The sequence below is a fragment of the Xenopus laevis genome, chromosome 5L (genome assembly GCF_017654675.1).
Source record: "Xenopus laevis strain J_2021 chromosome 5L, Xenopus_laevis_v10.1, whole genome shotgun sequence".
Classification (NCBI taxonomy): domain Eukaryota; kingdom Metazoa; phylum Chordata; class Amphibia; order Anura; family Pipidae; genus Xenopus; species Xenopus laevis.
Window position 1 is genome coordinate 13,211,858 of NC_054379.1, and position 18,647 is coordinate 13,230,504.

The following is an 18,647-nucleotide window of genomic DNA, read 5'->3' on the forward strand; positions in this document are numbered from 1 at the left end:
CTAATGGTTGGGGATCACTGCTCTAGGCTTATCTAAATAACAAAAATGCACTACAACACAAAGGGGGATTTTTACTAAAATCTGAATTCAACTCATATTTTATTTATAAAACCCACAACCAAACTCCCTTGCCTTATTTAAGCTCATTTATTAATAAAAAAAACTCGATCTAATCTGATCGCAGAATAACTCGATAAAATCAAGCAAGAACCAGAATCACTTGATTTTTCTGGCTTTTTTCCTGAATTGCTGGAATTATTTCGAGTTTTGCGTGAAAGCCCCCAAAAACTCAGATTTGTGGGCTAAATCCAGCACAGACCATGAAAACTTCAAATTGAGATACAGTAGGTGCCTCTCCCATTGACTTATACAGTACCTCGACAGGTCTGAGATGGCAGACTTTCTGATTTGGACTTTTTGCAGTATCTGGGTATAATAAATCTAAAACAAATCTATTTTTTCCCCTCTAAAAATTCGAGTTTTCTAGTGAAAAAAACTCGAATTGTTCAAGATTTTAACATTTGAATTTTAATAAATAACCCGCAAAATTTCACCTCGTTGCATAAGAGCAACCACTGTGTGTGTGTTGTTTTTAGGAAAATACAGCATTTTAATTCTCTCCAACCTGTAGACGGGCGATAGATGGAACCATTTTCTGCATCACCACAGCAAATAAAGTCATTCGCCATCATCATTCCACCACAGCACTGTTGATTGAAGTTGTTCTGCAGAGCATCGCCACAACACACTTGACTTCCAGATGAAGAAAATGGCATTGCGTTACAGCAGGAATCCCCCTCTCCAACCGCCGCTCTGTTCTGCAGCACATCATAGCAGCAAACTTCCCCTGGGTAAAACATGTTACATATATGTCAGTTGTACAGGTAAAATAGAGCAAACACCAAATACTGGCAACAAATTATAAGTTATTCAGAAAGCTTCACTTTTGTGATACCCTATATCAGAGGTCCCCAACAATTTACACCCACGAGCCACATTCAAATGGAAAAAGTGTACAGCAAGAGTAACACAAGCGGTTCCAAAGGGCTGTGATTGGCTATTCGGTAGCCCCTATGTGGACAGTCTACAGGAGACTCTGACAATACACCTGGTTTTTATGCAACCAAAACTTCTTAACCTGGAATTAAAAAATAAGCACCTGCTTTGAGGCCAAAGAGGTTGATGACAACATGTTGCTTCCAAGCCATTGATTGGGTATCACTGCCCTATATCAACCAAACGCTGATTAATGGGATATAAAGGTCTTCGGGAAAAGCCCATTCCTTGTGCTAGTAAACCATTTATCTCTATGAGTAAATGTACAGAGCACATATAGTAACTTTTATAGACTCTAAAAGATATAACCCTACCCTAATAGAGATGGCACCAGGATTCATGAAAAAACCATCTTGCTTTATGGCAATATATTGTCAAGGCCTGTCAGGTCTGGGACCTTTTGTTGCTTCCCTGGCTAAATCACGACATACCGTATTAGCTTTGCCAATATTTATGTTGAGTAATGTTTATGTCTACTGCCACTGTTCAGCTACAAGCAATATCCCAATAAGGGTCTATTTAAGCCTGCCCCCTACTCTCCCTTGTGCTGGAACAACAAGTCATGTTGGTGTTTTAGCCCATGTTCCAGTAGCCCTGAGCCCAAATGTCTGCATGAGTGTGTTTCTACCCTGTCCTGATATTCTTTTTACTGATCTCCTGGTTTGACCCCTGGACTGTTACACAAACTTTTCATGCCTGCCCCTTCCTTGATCCTTAGCCTGTTGTACGGACATTCTTTTCTGATTACACACATTATAAATCTGTTGTCATTCCTTATTTTTATTCATTAAATGAATCTGCTTTCCATACATATTGTTACCAGTCATCATCTACTACTAGCAGGTATCCTCAAGGTTCCACAGCCTGTAGGCACCTACCAATCAGTTCTCAACCTATGGTATAACCTAACACATATGGTTTGAAAGCATATACAGGTATGGGAACCGTTATCCAGAAACCCTTTATCCAGAAAGCTCCGATCTATGGGAAGGTTATCTTCCACAGATTCCATTTTCATCAAATGATTTAAATTTTTGAAAAATATTCCCTTTTCTCTGTAATAAAAAAACAGTAGCTTGTACTTGATCCCAACTAAGATATAATTAATCCTTATTGGAGCAAAACCAGCCTATTGGGGTTATTTAATGTTTACATAATGTTTTAGTAGGCTTAAAGTATGACAAATTACAGAAAGATCCGTTATCCGGCATACCCCGATCCCGAGCATTCTGGATAACAGCTCCCATACCTGTATATACATTTTATTCACACTGCTATTTATTCTTGTAGTATTTTAACGCAGTGAACACCAGGGAGATCACAAATGTACTCTCTAATGGAATAGAAGGCCTTAATAGCTTTAACTAATTGACTTAATTAAAGTTCTTTGAGGTTCATTGAAGCAAAACAAACAAGCGTTACATTCGAATGATACAATTTATGGAAAATAGATCTCTTCTTAAAACAAACAACCAAAAAAAAAAAAAAAAAATGAAGAATTTAAATAGAACTTTTGGAGCACAACAAGTAAAAATATACTGTGGGTTTATAACAGTTATATCATGCAATGGTCATATGAAAGTCCACCAAGACAAACTCTGGCGTCTACAGTGACATCAGCAAAGACTATATTTCATTTATATATTTGTTGCTGCTTTACGTTTTTTATTCCAGACAGTACAAATGCATGCTTTTAATCTAGACGTATACAAAAATTCGTTATTATCGACCACTGGATGGAGATAGAGGTTACGGAATGGAATCTTTCCTTCGCACATTGAGATTAATGAGACTATTTAACTGCCTTTGCCGGTTCTTCTGTGTGAGAGCATTTTCTGATGACATCATTGTAGCATTCAGAATATTGTGATATATGAATTCCTTTGCCAGAGTTTTTAGAGCTGGGGATGTGAAGAATGAATTGGCAGAATTTCAAGTACCTCTGCACATAAAAAAAAAAAATATTCTGCTGGAAGTGCTGCCATCCAGTCTGTGCTGCCTACATCTGTGATCCCAGCTAATGATTATTGCAACTCACAAGACTGTAAAGGTACCAGATGACATAACATAGACATGAAATAATTCAGTAAAGCTATAATACATTATAATATGTGGAATAATGTATTTTATAAAATACAATAGTTTCTACTGGATGAAGAATAAAATAAAAATTGATAAAGTGTAGAAAAAATATGGGCCCTTGATTAGTAGCCGCCTTGTTAAAGCTTACCTATATCGGTATAGGATCTGTTATCTGGAAACCCATTATCCAGAAAGGCCAGCTCCCATTTTAATCAAATAATCTCCCATATTAATCACATTTTTAAAAAAATATTTCCTTTTTTTTTTCTTTAATAATAAAACAGAACCGTGTACAGGTATGGGATCCGTTATACGGAAAGCCAGTCATCCAGAAAGCTCTGAATTAAGGAAAGGCTGTCTCCCATAGACTCCATTTGAATCAAATCATTCAAATCTTTAAATATAATTTCCGTTTTCTCAGTAATAATAAAACAGTACCATGTACTTGATCCCAACTAAGATATAATTAATCCATATGGGAGGCAGAATCTGGTTTAAATGATGTTTGAAAGTAGTGATGGGCGAATTGGCGGTGTTTCAAAATTTGTGAAACGGGGAAAATTTTTCGAAATGGCGCCAATGTCTCGTTTTGCGAATGTATTCGCCGGCGGCGAATCGCGCGAATTTGTGCCAGGCAAATAAATTTGCCCATCATTATTTGAAAGATTTTTTAGTAGACAAATTATGGAGATTCAAATTCCAGAAAGACCTGTTATCTGACAACCCCTAAGTCCGAAGCATTCTGGATAATAGGTCCCATAATTATATATGAATCCTTGTTGAAAACAAAACAATGCCACTGGGGTTATATAATGTTTAAATGAGTTTTTGTAGACCACTGATTGTGATCTAAAATATCCTATATCTGGGAAAACCCCAGGTTCCGAGCATTCTGGATAACAGATCCCATACGTGTACTCCTACAGACCCACTTTTAGCAAGGTCAATATTATCACCTACCTTCCCATTCAATGCCACCCAGTTGTGGGTTTTGTTTCATAATCTCTTTCCCCCTTAGCGCAGTGGATAACGTAATTTGCCAAATATCCTTAATTGCCAGTAAAGTTATATTTTTAATTCTTTCTCCTTGGAAAATATCTCATGATTTTAAAGTGGTTCTCTGTACAGTATGGACATGTTTCTCTTCTCAGACCTGAGTATAATTTTCAGTCATAATATTTGGACACTCATTGACTTTAACTCTGGAGTCAAAATTGGTGCAAAGTTTGCTACAATTCTTATCACCTATAGCAACCAATCAGCAAGTAGAATTTACTGGTCATCTGTTTAAAGCAAACATCTTATTGTTTGCCATGGATTATTGCTCCTGGGCAAACCCTGTGCCTTTTTACCAACAATGCACCTGAGGTATGAGAAACCAAGATTCGTGCCCAACGAAGAAATAAGCCATGGCCATCTACATGCCACAGCTCTTGTGTGTCATTATTGAGTTGGAAGACGACTTACCAGTGGGTGGTACATGCGCCAGAGACACTGTAACTACACCAGATATTAAATACAGGACTCCTTGTTGCTGTAGTTTAATTTTGGTTCACAAGTTATAGGAGATAAGGGGCTGCTGCCAAGTACCTTGTCCAACAGGCAGAGAACAGGAGTCCAGAAAGGAGAGCAAAGATCTGTCCACCCCATGACTATAGAGCTGCCGGCGTTTAGTAGTGCTCTATTCATGAATGATGGGCTAAGAGAGGCACATAGGTTTCTCCCACCCTGTCCCCTAATGACCCTTACACTTTTACCCATAAAAATCTAAACAATAATACAGTTGCATAAACCAAGAGATTTGGTGCAGGTATGTCTGACCCCACAAACTGGCTAACAGGGTGGTTGTTAATGTCTTCTCTAAATGATCTTGGGAGCTTGGTTCATTGTTTTAGTATTTCTTTATGTAATTTTGAAGAAAGTATCAATGGCCTCTGAAACTTCAAAATGCAGAGATACAATGCTATGGATGCAGGGGTGGATTACAGATGCACCCCTAGACTCCCTCGGGCTCCCCTCCACCAGCAGCACGAAAACAATTCTAGGCCTGATTGGATGGTCTCTTCTTAATATACAGTATACGGACAAAGACAAGGGGACAATGTTTAAAGGGTTACTGCTTGCTCTATCCCAGAGCTGAGAAAGCACCAGGGATATTGAGAAATGCAAATAATCACTCATCCTCCATTTTCATTCAAAATCTATATCTGACTCACCACCCCTAGCACCCCCCCCAACTCTACATCCCCCTGTCAGGCTTAAATAGAGTACATGCTGAGGAAAGCACCAAGCTTAGATTGGCAGGTTTCTAATGATACAACCAAGGACTGGTGGGACTAATAAAGCTTCAGATATTCTTTTTGCTCCTCATAGACTGTTTTCCTGGAGCAGAGGCATTTGTGGTTTGAATTTGGATATATTATTCCACTTGACTAGAAACTGTCATCTTATCTGATGTTCTGGGAATTCTGTTGATTCTCATTATACATATATACATATATGTATATGCATATATGTATGGGACCTGTTATCCAGAATGCTCGGGACCTGAGGTTCTATGGATAACGGATCTTTCTGTAATTTGGGTCTTCATGCCTACTAGAAATTCAATTAAACATTAAATAAATCCAATAGGCTGGTTTTGCTTCCAATAAGGATTAATTATATCTAAGTTGGGATCAAGTACAAGCTACTGTTTTATTATTACAGAGAAAAAGGAAATCGTTTTTAAAAATTTGGATTATTTGGACAAAATGGAGTCTATGGGAGACTTCCGTAATTCGGAGCTTTCTGGATATTGGGTTTCTGGATAAGGGATCCTATACCTGTACAATATTTTTAATATTAAATAATATTTGTAATTATAAGTCTCCATAGGAGGGCATAGAAAAAAGAAAAGTGGTTGTAATCACTTGAGCTGGAGACTCCAGATACAAATGCAGGAGCATTAAAAAGTAGAAAATAGTGATGAGCGAATTTATTCGCCAGGCATGGATTCGCAGCGAACTTCCTTACTTCGACAGCTCTGAAATTTGTAGTGAAACTGGGATAAAAATTATAGGTGGAAAAATTTGACGGGACAAAAAAGGAGTGCGTGTACAAATTGTTGCACATAAAAAAATATTTTGACACCCATTGACTTTAATGCATGTGGACAAAAAAGTCGCTGAGAAGCTAAGTAAATTTTTTCGACACCCATTCACTTTAATGCATTTGGATTGAGAAAAAAATTGATGGCCAAGCAAAATTGGACAGATTTGCTCATCACTAGTAGAAAAGTGTAGAGTGAGATTGGTGCAAGTGCCCTGTTCTTACTTATTGTTATAGAGCATTAGGAAAGTATAAGGTTCTTTTGTGGCTTGCCCATATTATACTGATTGTGCTTTTGCACCTGAGTCTGCAGTCTCCAACAAGTGATTGCAACCAATTTTATTTGTGAGAGTATTGAAAGGAATTGGAGGGGGCACCTACATGCTACCTACCTCCCCCGCACTGTATTTATATTTTATATTTGCACCCTTCCATGCACACAATAAATGACCTCCATTGTGATGACACTTGGCATTCCTCAGCATGTGGGTGCTAGAGGAGAAGGTCAAGGAGAAGGAAGGAGAAGGACAAGGAGAAGAACAAGGAGAAGGAAGTAGATACTCACTACTAGTTTAGTAAAGGGAAATATACAGTGATCATCAGAATGCAAAGAGAGAATCCAATGAACAACTTGAAGTCTCAATGATTAACATTGCTACCTTTTGGTCATGGGGTCCTAGGTCAATGCCAAGCCAAAGCACTGTCTCCAAAGAGTTTGTTTTTGTGTAGGTTTCGTTCAGCAACATACAGGCAGGTTAATTGGCTACCAATATAATTGACCCTTGTGTGTGAATGATAGGGACCTTAGATTGTCAGCTCTACTGGGGCAGGGGCTGATGTGAATATGCTGCACTAGACGTAAAGGATGATGATCATTCTCACGTTCTTATACTTGTTCTTATAAACTCATCAGGGATGGGCGAATTTTTTCCCTTGTTTCGCCGCAAAAATTACGCCCATAGACTTGTATGGCGGCGTGCTTCCAAAAAAAAAGACATGCGTCAAAAAAATGTCGCCGCCCATAAACTTTTAACATAAACCTATGCTGTCTCTTACCTGCTCTGACTCTTGTGTAATATTCTCCACAGCACTGGTGCTCTGGCTGGACAAAGTATTTTTGATCACCACAGCAGATTATTGAAAAAGTTTGGCTGGACGCAATGTATTTATCCCCACAGCATTCATATCCTGACAGTCTGTTATGCAGGACTCCTTTGCAACACTCCTATTCAAATTGGAAAAAATAGATATTTTTTATTCATGATGCCACATGCATAAATATTAAGAACACATCATTTTCATATGCATTTAAATCTGATGCATTGTCATTGGTGCAAATCGGGTGTTTGCTTCAAAAATTCTAATACAATAAGCAGCTACGTAGTCATTGGGTCAGTGTTCAATTCAAGCCATGATGAAACTTAAAGAGATTTTTTTTTATAAAAAATTTTCAGAAATGGTACACCAATCATTTGAGCTAGAAGAAATTGCAATTTATGTGCTTTATCTTAATAGTCAATGGCTATACGGTGATATTCTACCAACAGCTTTATGTCATCAAGTTAGGTCCCTAAAACATACATATTGCGATCCCTCATCAAGGCCTTCTCCAAGATTTTGTTTTACCTTTTGTAATTTCTCACAATGCCCTTCTCCAAGGTTGGGTCTTAACTTTTGTATACCCTCAGCAATGCCCTTGCCCAAGGTTGGGTCTTGACAATTGTAATCACTCAGCAATACCCTTCTTCAAGGCTGGGTATTAACATTTGTAATCCCTCAGCAAAACCCACCTCCAAGGTTGGGTGTTACCTTTGGTCATCCCTCAGCAATGCCCTTGTCCAAGGTTGGGTTTTACCTATTGTAATCTCTCAGCAATGGCCTTCTCCAAGGTTGGTCTTAACTTTTGTAATCCCTCAACAATGGCCTTCTTCAAGGTGGGGTTTTATCTATTGTAATCACTCAGTAATTCCCTTCTCCAAAATTGGGCCTTAACTATTATAATACAGGTATGGGACCTGTTATCCAGTATGCTCGGGACCTGGGGTTTTCCGGATAATGGATCTTTCTGTAATTTGGGTCTTCATGCCTTAAGTCTACTAGAAAATCATGTAAACATTAAATAAACCCAATAAGCTGGTTTTGCCTCCAATAAGGATTAATTATATCTTAGTTGGGATCAAGTACAAGCTACTGTTTTATTATTACAGAGAAAAAGGAAATCATTTTTAAAAAATTTGATTATTTGGATAAAATGGAGTCTATGGGAGACTCCATTCCGTAATTTGGAGCTTTCTGGATATTGGGTTTCTGGATAAGGGATCCTATACCTGTATATAATAATCCCTCAGAGGATGTACATCTAGGTGTATAGGGGACCTTAGCGCCAATGACATTGGAAACTCCCAAACAGCCCTGCGGCTATATTTATCTTAAATCGTACTTTTTTCTAAATAAATTTTTCTGTTGGCCACAACAAAAGTCTACAAACATTACAAATATGTAACCAATTGAATAACAAAGAATAGTGGTAAAGTACACACCGATACTACATACAGTATTTCTAATTCTCACATAACAGGTACCTGTGCAGGATGTTTTCACCTCTAAATAAAAATGTAACATCATCCATTTTCAATGTGAAGGGTACAGAAAGAGAGACATCCAAAAAAAAAGACAGCTGATGTGTCTAAATTGAATTATAGGGGCTGACGCTGATTTAAGGCATCCAGTTTATTAAATTAGTTATTCAAAGCAAGCAGCCATATTTCTCTGAATCCGATGCATATTATCTTGTCCCCTCCACTGGCACAATAACAGCGTTAATTCAACGTGCCTTTGATCAAATCCATCTGCCTCTGTGTTATGGAATTGCTCTTCCTTGGCTTATTTGTTTCGTAGCAATATAAACAGTGTGTATCCATATGCAGAGCAGTCCGTTTATAGACATATATGTATAATAAACATAGTCAGAGTGGTAAGACTGGCTCTCTAATAGTGTGGCTGGGCAATCAAAGGAACACTTATAATTACACTAATAGAGTATAAAGAGACTAAACCTGGTTTGCACTGGATATTTAGAGCTCGTTTTGTCATCTTGCTGCTAAATTAAACACTGAGTTGTTCATTTCCCTCCATTTGACACATGATAATCTCATTTAGAACTCCATAATTGTCTGCACCAAAAACATCATGCAGAATCATTGTGGATAATAGTGTTATGAAAAACAAATGTTTCAGGGGTGTTATTTGCATGACATTTTACAGTTTTCAACCCAAGGCGAAACCTAAACACTATGGAATCGTTTCTATTCCTACCTCAATCGCTTCGATAATTCATGCTTTTAATTACTGTCTGCATAGACGGCACATTTTTGAAATAAACTAATAGCGCAGTCGTTGAGTCGGTTGTGTTGTTGTTGACAAATTGGTACATTATTTCATTACGCGAAAATGTACCACCGACGCAGAGTTTTTCTGTATAATTTGTCAATAAAAACCATTTGTAGCCTCCCGCCGTGTGGTTGCCTTATTGATCCAGAACCTAAACAGCAGTTAATATGAGAATTAATCTAGAAAAAAATACAATAATTTAAGAATACTCCTGACAAATTATGGCAGGTCCTTTCACAGTGACTTGTCAAGTAAACAAGCACCCACTTGTGACTGAAGATGAATTGATTTTCTATAAAGCAGAATCAAGTGATTTAACCAGGCAATTTAATAAATTTGTCTAGCCAGCCTTTCAGTTTGCTCTAGTATAAATAATTATACTAAAACTGATACAAAAAAGGTAATTGCTTTGTGTTACAGTGCAGTAATCTCCTTTTCACTTGCTCTGAATAATATGCTGAGCAGCAGAATTTCTCTATAAGTGAGATTGAGTGAATAAGCATAGCAGAGGAGGAGAAAAGAAGAGGCACGTAGTTTGATTAAAAAGCAGGAGAAAATGAAAGGAGATATAGAGCAGTGGTTTCCAAACTGTGGTGCAGCTGTAGTTGGGTGAGGGTTTAGAATAGCCTGGGGGACAGATAGGGTGAAACCTGGGACTAATGCCTTTTTACTTTCATAGATACACCTGATCGTCAAGCTTGAAGGTCAGTTAGGGTGGTAGGGTGATAGGTTGGCATCTAAGAGTGCAAACATCTAGATATTCTTGGAACTATGGTTTTCGTATATCTGTGACTTTGTTATTTATGTCACCAAAGGATTAATTTTCCTGAACTGAAAGTGTTCATAAAGACACATTTCTGTATACAGTATGAGTATAAAACTGCCATGGCATGGAATGAGAAGGGAGTCGTCTATGAATTGGCTGACTATTACCCTAGCCTGGACATTTGTATTGTTTGAATGCAGATTGTTTCCATTGCAATTCCCCTAGGGCTTCAGAATATTTGGGTCCCCTTTTTTCACTCTCTTTATCAAAGATTTATAAAAAAAAAAAACCATAGTGACTCTCCTAATGTTCCTGAGATGTTTAAGTTCATAATTTATAACTTAGAAGTTATAATATTAAAGTGTAATTAGTTATTAGACCCTATATATTCTATTGCCATCAAATAACCCCCGAACTAACCTCATTGACCCACCATGGGGTAATCATACTAACAGTAAAGAAACCACTACGCTAGACTAGAAAACCTTCCAGGTAATTTATACCATTATTGAAAGTGATAAGGCCAACTGGTGGATGCAGGATATCCTCATACTTCTTTTGCAGTTCTAATTACTATGTGTTGCAATCAAATCTTCAGATCACCATTGACTGTCACAGAATTTGCTATCTGAGAGGTCAGTAATAAATAGCAGCTTTTTTTTTGGGTGAATAGTTGAGACAATGTGTGATTGTTATCCATGGTACATCTTTTTGAAGCTCCCTGTATAGTTTAGAGATGGGGGGGCCCATTTACTTAGCTCGAGTGAAGGAATAGAGGAAAAAAACCTTCGAATTTCGAATGTTTTTTTTGGCTACTTTGACCATTGAATTGGCTACTTCGACCTTTGACTTCGACTTCGATTTGAACGATTCGAACTCAAAAATCGTTTGACTATTCGACCATTCAATAGTCAAAGTACTGTCTCTTTAAAAAATACTTCGACCCCCTAGTTCGCCACCTAAAACCTACTGAGACGAATGTTAGCCTATGGGGAAGGTCCCCATAGGCTTCCTAACAATTTTCTGATCGAAGGAAAAACCTTCGAACGATGGATTAAAATCCTTCGAATCATTCGATTCGAAGTATTTAATCATTCGATCGAACGATTATTCCTTCGATCGTTCGATCGTACGAATATCGCTAAATCCTTTGACTTTGATATTGGAAGTCGAAGGATTTCAATTCGGCAGTCGAATATCGAGGGTTAATTAACCCTCGATATTCGATCATAAGTAAATTTGCCCCTTAATGTTTGGGGCCAGATTCATTGTATACAAATTCATTGAGCCTGCAAATTGTTGGCTGTCTGAGGTTGCTATAATGTTTTGTGCAACTTTTGGAAAATAAAATGGGGAAAGACTGCAACTGGCATGTTTCATGCCTGGGGCCTTCAGGTGCAGAATGAGTTATTTCCAATGGCTCAACAATATTTTCAATTAAAATCCATTAGTAGCTCATTAATTGATTTCCCCTAGCTCCACCTTTGGTAACTGAACCCTCTCAGTGCCAGAGAGAACTCTCTGTTAACCTTCAATGAAATCTCCACATGATCCACGTTCCTCTGGCTCAATGTTCAATGTTTCTGCAAATGGAGGTGGAAGCTTTAAACCCAGTTTTTCTATAGGATGTCCTATTAGTGTAATATCGTGAAGTCAATAAGAAAAAGAAAACCAGTCTTGAATTCAATAAACTAATATTGTAACACAAAACTTGCATTACTGAGTGTATAAAGCCATACTCTACAATTGCATTGATAATTCAATATATTTACCATTCATACACATAATAAGAGTTTAATAAACTTTAATAAAGTTTAATACCAAGATTACCTGGTCAATAGGATTGTAGCATACATCTCCACATATATCTTCATATTTTTGGCATTTAACATAGAAGCATGATTTAATACCATGATTACAGAACTTTTGAGCAGAAGAACATGGATGCAAGGTTTTTCGTTGAACATCAAAGCCAAGTATGATTCCATTTGGTTCTTCTGGAAAGCCCCATTCAATCTGAACTGATCTGGTGAATGAAAATAGCATTCATAAAATTCATATGTGTAGAAGGAAAAACATCATTAAATTAACGTAGAATGCTGTAATTAGGTGATGAAAAGTATAGATGAGAAAGTAACACAGAACTTTTTAATTTGGGGGTTAATTTCCACTATAAACAGTAGGTTATGCTTGTGTGCAAGGAGATCTTCAAACAGTTTTGAACAAATGGATGATTAAACTGAAATGTGGTGGTTCAAAAGAGCCAGTTGGTGGAAGAATCATGTCCTTTCCCCAGTCTCATAGATACAGTAGTCAAGCAGTTGAACAATTAAACCCTGTGGTTATTGGAAAACATTTTTCTGCTTGTGTCCTTATATGTGGAGCTGGCGTGTGCTGCCCCATCTTGGGAAAGATGGTGTAACTCCTTCATGTCCTTCAGCCCTCCTGTGACATTTGCCTTCCTGCCATCCTGCCCCCAAGTAAGTGTAAAGTTTACACTCACCAATAGATTTACATTTATAAAAAACACAATCATATTTTTGGGCAGGCACATGCACAATTTTTTTTCTCGATTTATTTGCTCTAAAAAAATTACATAACCCTAATAATAATGTTTTTTATTTTTTATTCTGGTGGTTTTATTGCATTTTTAAAAATTGCATGACTAAAGTTATCTGTTTTCGGTGCATCCATTTGTTTGTTCTTGGTTTTGCCAGTAAAAATGTGGGGTTTTTTTTCTATGCGGCATAGTTTTGTAATCAAATGTGTAATGGGTATCAAACGATTCAGAAGACCACTGGCATTTATATTTATGATATAATGCTTAGGAATGGGAAAAAAAATGCTGTAGAGTGCAAGATTTAGGGTGAGTTTTAGAAATATTAAAACAAAAACAATAATTGCAGTTATTATTTCAATTTTTCAGTAAAAATACATATTTGCCATTTTGATTTTGCCAGAATGTGTACTGTCCAATAATATATGTTTTTTCTGGGGTCAACTTACTGTTAGGGGGTAGACAGACTTTTTTTTTTTGCAGCCAAACTTGTAAACACTATTTCAATTTGGGGTCTCTACATACCTCATACTGTAGTAAACTTTTGTATATTAGACCTCAAACAGTTTAGAAGACCTCTGAAATCTACATTTACCTTTGTACCTAATTAAAGATGCAGCAAATTGGAAATCTCTAATTTCTGGAATTTTAAAATTATAACACCATGGCATATATCCTTTAGGAAGTAATACCCAACAAAAGTGCCTGCTATTAGCAGTGCATTTCCTATTTACTGTAAGTTAAAGGGAAGTGGCTGTTTACCAAGAAGGGACCATCAAATCTCTCCCAGAAAAACACACTGCAGTACTCAAAACACCCAATGGGTCATTGCCAATACTTTGTAATATCAAATAATCACGTGCAATATATTGATTGTTAATATAAAATGTCCCTTGATCCCAACCTGCTCATGCGATCAATTCTTAGAGAGGCAGGCATTGCTAGATGGAAAGCACAAAGGGAGGGAAACAATGTTAGTTTAATAATTGACTATACAGATTCTGCACTCAAAAAAAGACGTCTTCAGAGAAATCCACAGGAAATCAATTTACTCAAAAGATATTGACTACCCACTTTATGTTTTGTAAAATCTTCATTCAATACACATTTATTGGAGCGAGTAGCAACAACACAGCCATTATTTCCAGCAAGCAATAGGCAGCCTTGATTCTCTGAGAACTAAATAAGACCTAAATAAGAATAAAGTTGGGTACATTCCTATAACATGTGACAGTTTGTAAATCACCTAAATCCCAAATTAGCAACAGTTTTCATCTGGTAAGTAACTTTCACCAACATACATGGCAGAGGGTTAAATTTAAATTTATATTTTGCATACACAGCAGATGCAATACAATGGGTGAAAGTGCAATCAACTATAGTTATATATCTGAGTAAGTGCAGGAGAGAGCGTGTATGTGAGTCTACTGTAGTGATGGGTGAATCTGACCTGTTTGCCAAAAATTCACAAAATGGTGAAAAATCCAGCAAATGCATTGAAGTCAATGGGTGACAAACTTTTTTGACAATTTGTTTCACTTATTGGAGTCTATGGGAGATTTTTTGTGGAGAAACCTGGCGCAAAATTTTGCTCATCGCTAAAGGCCAGGGCTATGAGGAGCACCCGATGGTACTTCTCTCTCCATGCATCCAAAAATGGGGACAACCCTGGTCGTCATGTGAGAGAGGGGTCAGTTGGTTGATGAGAACAGAGAAAAAGCAGATATTCTGAACTGCTCTTTTTCATCTGTCTACACAAATCAGGAACCAGCTAATAAAGGTTTCTTTCTTAATAATCCCAATTCTAGCAACACAACTAATGACGCATGGTTCACGCACAAGGTAATTCAAAAGAGACTAGAATATGAAAAGATAAACAAAAGTCCAGGATTGGATGGTATTCATCCCAGGGTACTAAATGAGCTTAGCTCCGTGATTGCCAAACCTCTTTACTTATTTTTTCTGGATTCACTGAGGTCTCACATGGTGCTGAGAGAATTGCTAATATGGTGCCATTATTCAAAAAGCTATCCCGTTATCAGCCTCAAAACTATAAGCCGGTTAGTCTGATCAATTGTAGTAAAGTTTTTCAAAGGGGTATTAAGGGATAAGATACATGACCTAATTGCAAATAATAATACTGTGAGTTTGTGCCAGCGTGGTTTAATGTGTAATAGATCTTGCCAAACTAATTTAATTTCTTTTTATGAGAAGATGACCAGAGACCTCAACAGTGGATGTAAGTTACTAAGACCTTGCTACAGCATTTGATACAGTGCCACACAGAAAGTAACTGGTTAAATTAAGTAATGTTGGCCTGTAACATAGTACAGTAGTTGTGCTTGGATAGAGAACTATGCACTTTAGCAGAAATAATAGAAATGTAATTATAAACTAAATGGCAGTGTGTTGGGGGTTTCCTTAACTGAGAAGGATCTAGGTTTTTTTGTAGATACTATGTCTAATAACAGGCAATTAGTGATGGGCGAATTTATTGGCCAGGCGCGAATTCGCGCCAAATTTGTGCGATTCGCCGCCAGCGGATAAATTCGCGAATCGCCCGCGAAAATTCTGCGTCAAAAACGGGCGCCGGCGTCAAAAAAATGGGCGCCGGCATCAAAAAAGGCTGCCAGCTCGCGAAATTCGCACATTTTTCTGCGAAATTCGCAAATTTTTCTGCAAAACGGCGCAAATTCGCTCATCACTACAGGCAATGCCATTTTGTGGCTACTAAAGCAAATACATTTCTGTCTTGCATAAAAAGTACATTAACTTAAGGGATGAAAACATAATTCTGCCTCTTTATAGGTCCCTGGTAAGGCCTCATCTGGAGTATGCAGTGCAGTTTTGGACTCCAGTCCTTAAGAGGGATATAAATGAGCTGGAGAGAGTGCAGAGACTAAGTGCAACTAAATTGGTTAGAGGGAGGGAAGACTTAAATTATGAGGGGAAAAAAGGCGCTTGTGAGGGGACATGATTACACTTTACAAGTACATTAGAGGACATTATAGACAAATAGCAGGGGACCTTTTTACCCATAAAGTGGATCACCGTACCAGAGGCCTCCCGTTTAGACTAGAAGAAAAGAACTTTCATTTGAAGCAACGTAGAGGGTTCTTCACAGTCAGGACAGTGAGGTTGGGGAATGCACTGCCGGGTGATGTTGTGATGCTGATTCTGTTAATGCTTTTAAGAGGGGCTTGAATGTTTTCTTGGACAGACATAATATAAATTGCCCCCTTGTGATGGTTTGTCTACATTCTTTATGGGGTGACACTTCTATTAGTATGTTCAAATGAATATTTACAATGGCTAGATTGCTAACAGTTCAAACATGCTGATGGGATGTGTGCGGTTCTGAGCTCTTTGCATAGCTGACGTTCCCCTTAATAAAATACATATTTCCACTCATACATGTCACAGATCGGAACTTATTGCCTTGTCATCAAAACTGGAGAAAGACAGATATTGTTATACCTCACCGTGCCTTCATACTCCAGGATCAGAATTAATGAATTACCTATTGATTAAATTCCACTCTAGCAAATCCACCATGGCAAATAAATGAACTATCCAGGGCACATGTAGGCCACGACCAGGCTTGTCAGGGCAATCGATCAGCAGTTAGTATTCTTTCGGGATATGGCAAAGAGTTGATGCTAATATGACATGTTGGGAAAGGAATGTTCTTACAGCTTTGCTGCCTGAAAGTGTCACACTGCTGTCTGTTCTGATTGCAAATTAACATGATTTCAGTTCTATATGTGATTGTGTGTGCTTCTGCATGCACGCGTATATATATATATATATATATATATATATATATATATATATATATATATATATATATTTATTTATTATGGTTGCTATGGGTTGCTGCCCCTGGGGAAACATAGTGCCTTTTCTGACACATGCTGCTTCATGCATAATAAAGCTTGTTTCCATTTGGTTTATCTGCTCCTGTCAATCACATTCTGCTTGTTATGAGGTCGGTAAACTTTACTCTCAGTAAAGTAGCCAATGTCGGTGATGCAGCTGGAACACCATTTTGAACCATTCTCTTGTTTGGACAAGTGCAAAAGGATAACAATGTGGCAGCTGCTACCCATATATATAAATATAGTATGCGTTGGGTACATGATGTAAGACACGCTGGGAGATCTGCGCATTCTGTTACCTCCCAGTGCATCCATCCTCGGGCTCCGACATGCGGTCCCGGTCTTGTCGCGGGCATCTAACATTTGCGAGTCTTGAGTGCATTGTGATGCTCACGTTTGTCACGATTGGCTCGAAATTCAAATTTGGCGCCCTTCAGTTTAAAAGGCCTTTCTCTTCGTGTAACAGTGCCCAAGCTGGCTTCTGTTTAAAGATCCTGTCTAAGTGTTCTATTTTGATTGATTATTCTAGTATTTTCACTTCTGCCTGTCTGACTCTGATTCCTGCCACCTGCTTTGACCTTTTTGCCTGTTTTGACTACGACTCTGCCTGAACCTTGCCGGTACCTCTTTACGAACTCTCACTCTCCTAAAATCACAATTCCCTGTTGGTTCCGCATGCAGAAAGCCCGGGGCCCCATAAGGTTGTTGGCAAACACTAGTGATGTGTGGGCCGGGTTTACCCACACTCCTCTTCGCGGGTGGCTGGTGCTGGTTGAGCTCTTCTCCTGCCCTCCCCGCCCGCCACCTTCAAATGCCGACTTCTGGCTTTATAGCCACGCTCCTACTTGTCCTGCCCCCTTTTGTGACATCATAGTCACAAAAGGTCTATAAAAGGAACCCGGAAGTCAGATGCTGGTGGAAGCCTGTGGGAGGGCGGGTTCGGGTTTTACCCGACCTGCAGATCACTATACCTCCCAACATTTTGGAAATAAAAAGAGAGACAAAAAAGTTGTTGTGTAATTTTTTGACCACGCCCATTTTGTGGCCACACCCCCTAATTACCATCTTCATTTTACAAAATTTGGCAGGTTATGAAAATTTGAACATATTTCTGTTTTTTTTTCAGTTAATACAGTTTTGCTAATGAAGGTGAATTTCCCTTTAAGCTGAGTCCAAGGGACCTGTTATCTTATATTGTTACAATTACTTCAGCAGCCATTAAGGTTCCTGACTGACGTTACACATGATTAGCCATATTTTCATGCTGTCGTGTCTTTATGAGGAAGCAGAAAATAAATACCTGTACAAATACATATTACTAAGGGAAGTATCCATACCTTGCACTGATAACTGTGACCTCTGGCTTTGGAATTCCTCTCGGCGGGTTCTCCACAGTTGCAGTCTGAGTACCATTGCTTTTTACACAAGTGTAGACAGTACAAACTTCAATCTGGGGAATGTGAAATACAGACTTGTGAATATTGATACATCTGTAGAGCCCGTGGGCCCATATCAGAGCATATAATAGTGAGTGGGAGTGTCATATAAGATGTCGAGGTCCTGTATAAGTCAATGGGAGAGGCACCTCTATCAAGTTTTCTGCAATGGGTTTAGTCTTAAAATCTGACTTTTTTGGTCAAAAAATTTTGAGCTATTCGGGAAAAAAAGTGATAAATTTGAGCAATTCAGGAAAAAACTGAAAAAATTCAAGTGAATCTAGTTTTCGCTCAATTTTATCACGATCCAATTAAATCAAGTTTTTTTTATTAATAAATAAGCTAAAATTGGGCATGGGAGTTTGGTTGTGTTTTTTTTTTTTTAAATGAAA

The 18,647-nt window shown here is 38.0% G+C and overlaps 1 protein-coding gene across 1 annotated transcript in view; it reads right to left on the reverse strand.

Moving 5' to 3' along the window:
• The window catches only part of ush2a.L (Usher syndrome 2A (autosomal recessive, mild) L homeolog), a 442,265-nt gene that overhangs the window by 128,777 nt on the left and 294,841 nt on the right, over positions 1 to 18,647 (reverse strand). Inside the window, exons 47-50 of the mRNA XM_041562401.1 lie at positions 18,157 to 18,269; positions 12,215 to 12,410; positions 7,285 to 7,453; positions 626 to 847 (exon numbers count right to left, since the gene is read on the reverse strand). Coding sequence (XP_041418335.1) covers positions 626 to 847; positions 7,285 to 7,453; positions 12,215 to 12,410; positions 18,157 to 18,269 — 700 coding nt within the window. The remainder of the gene's footprint in view (positions 1 to 625; positions 848 to 7,284; positions 7,454 to 12,214; positions 12,411 to 18,156; positions 18,270 to 18,647) is intronic.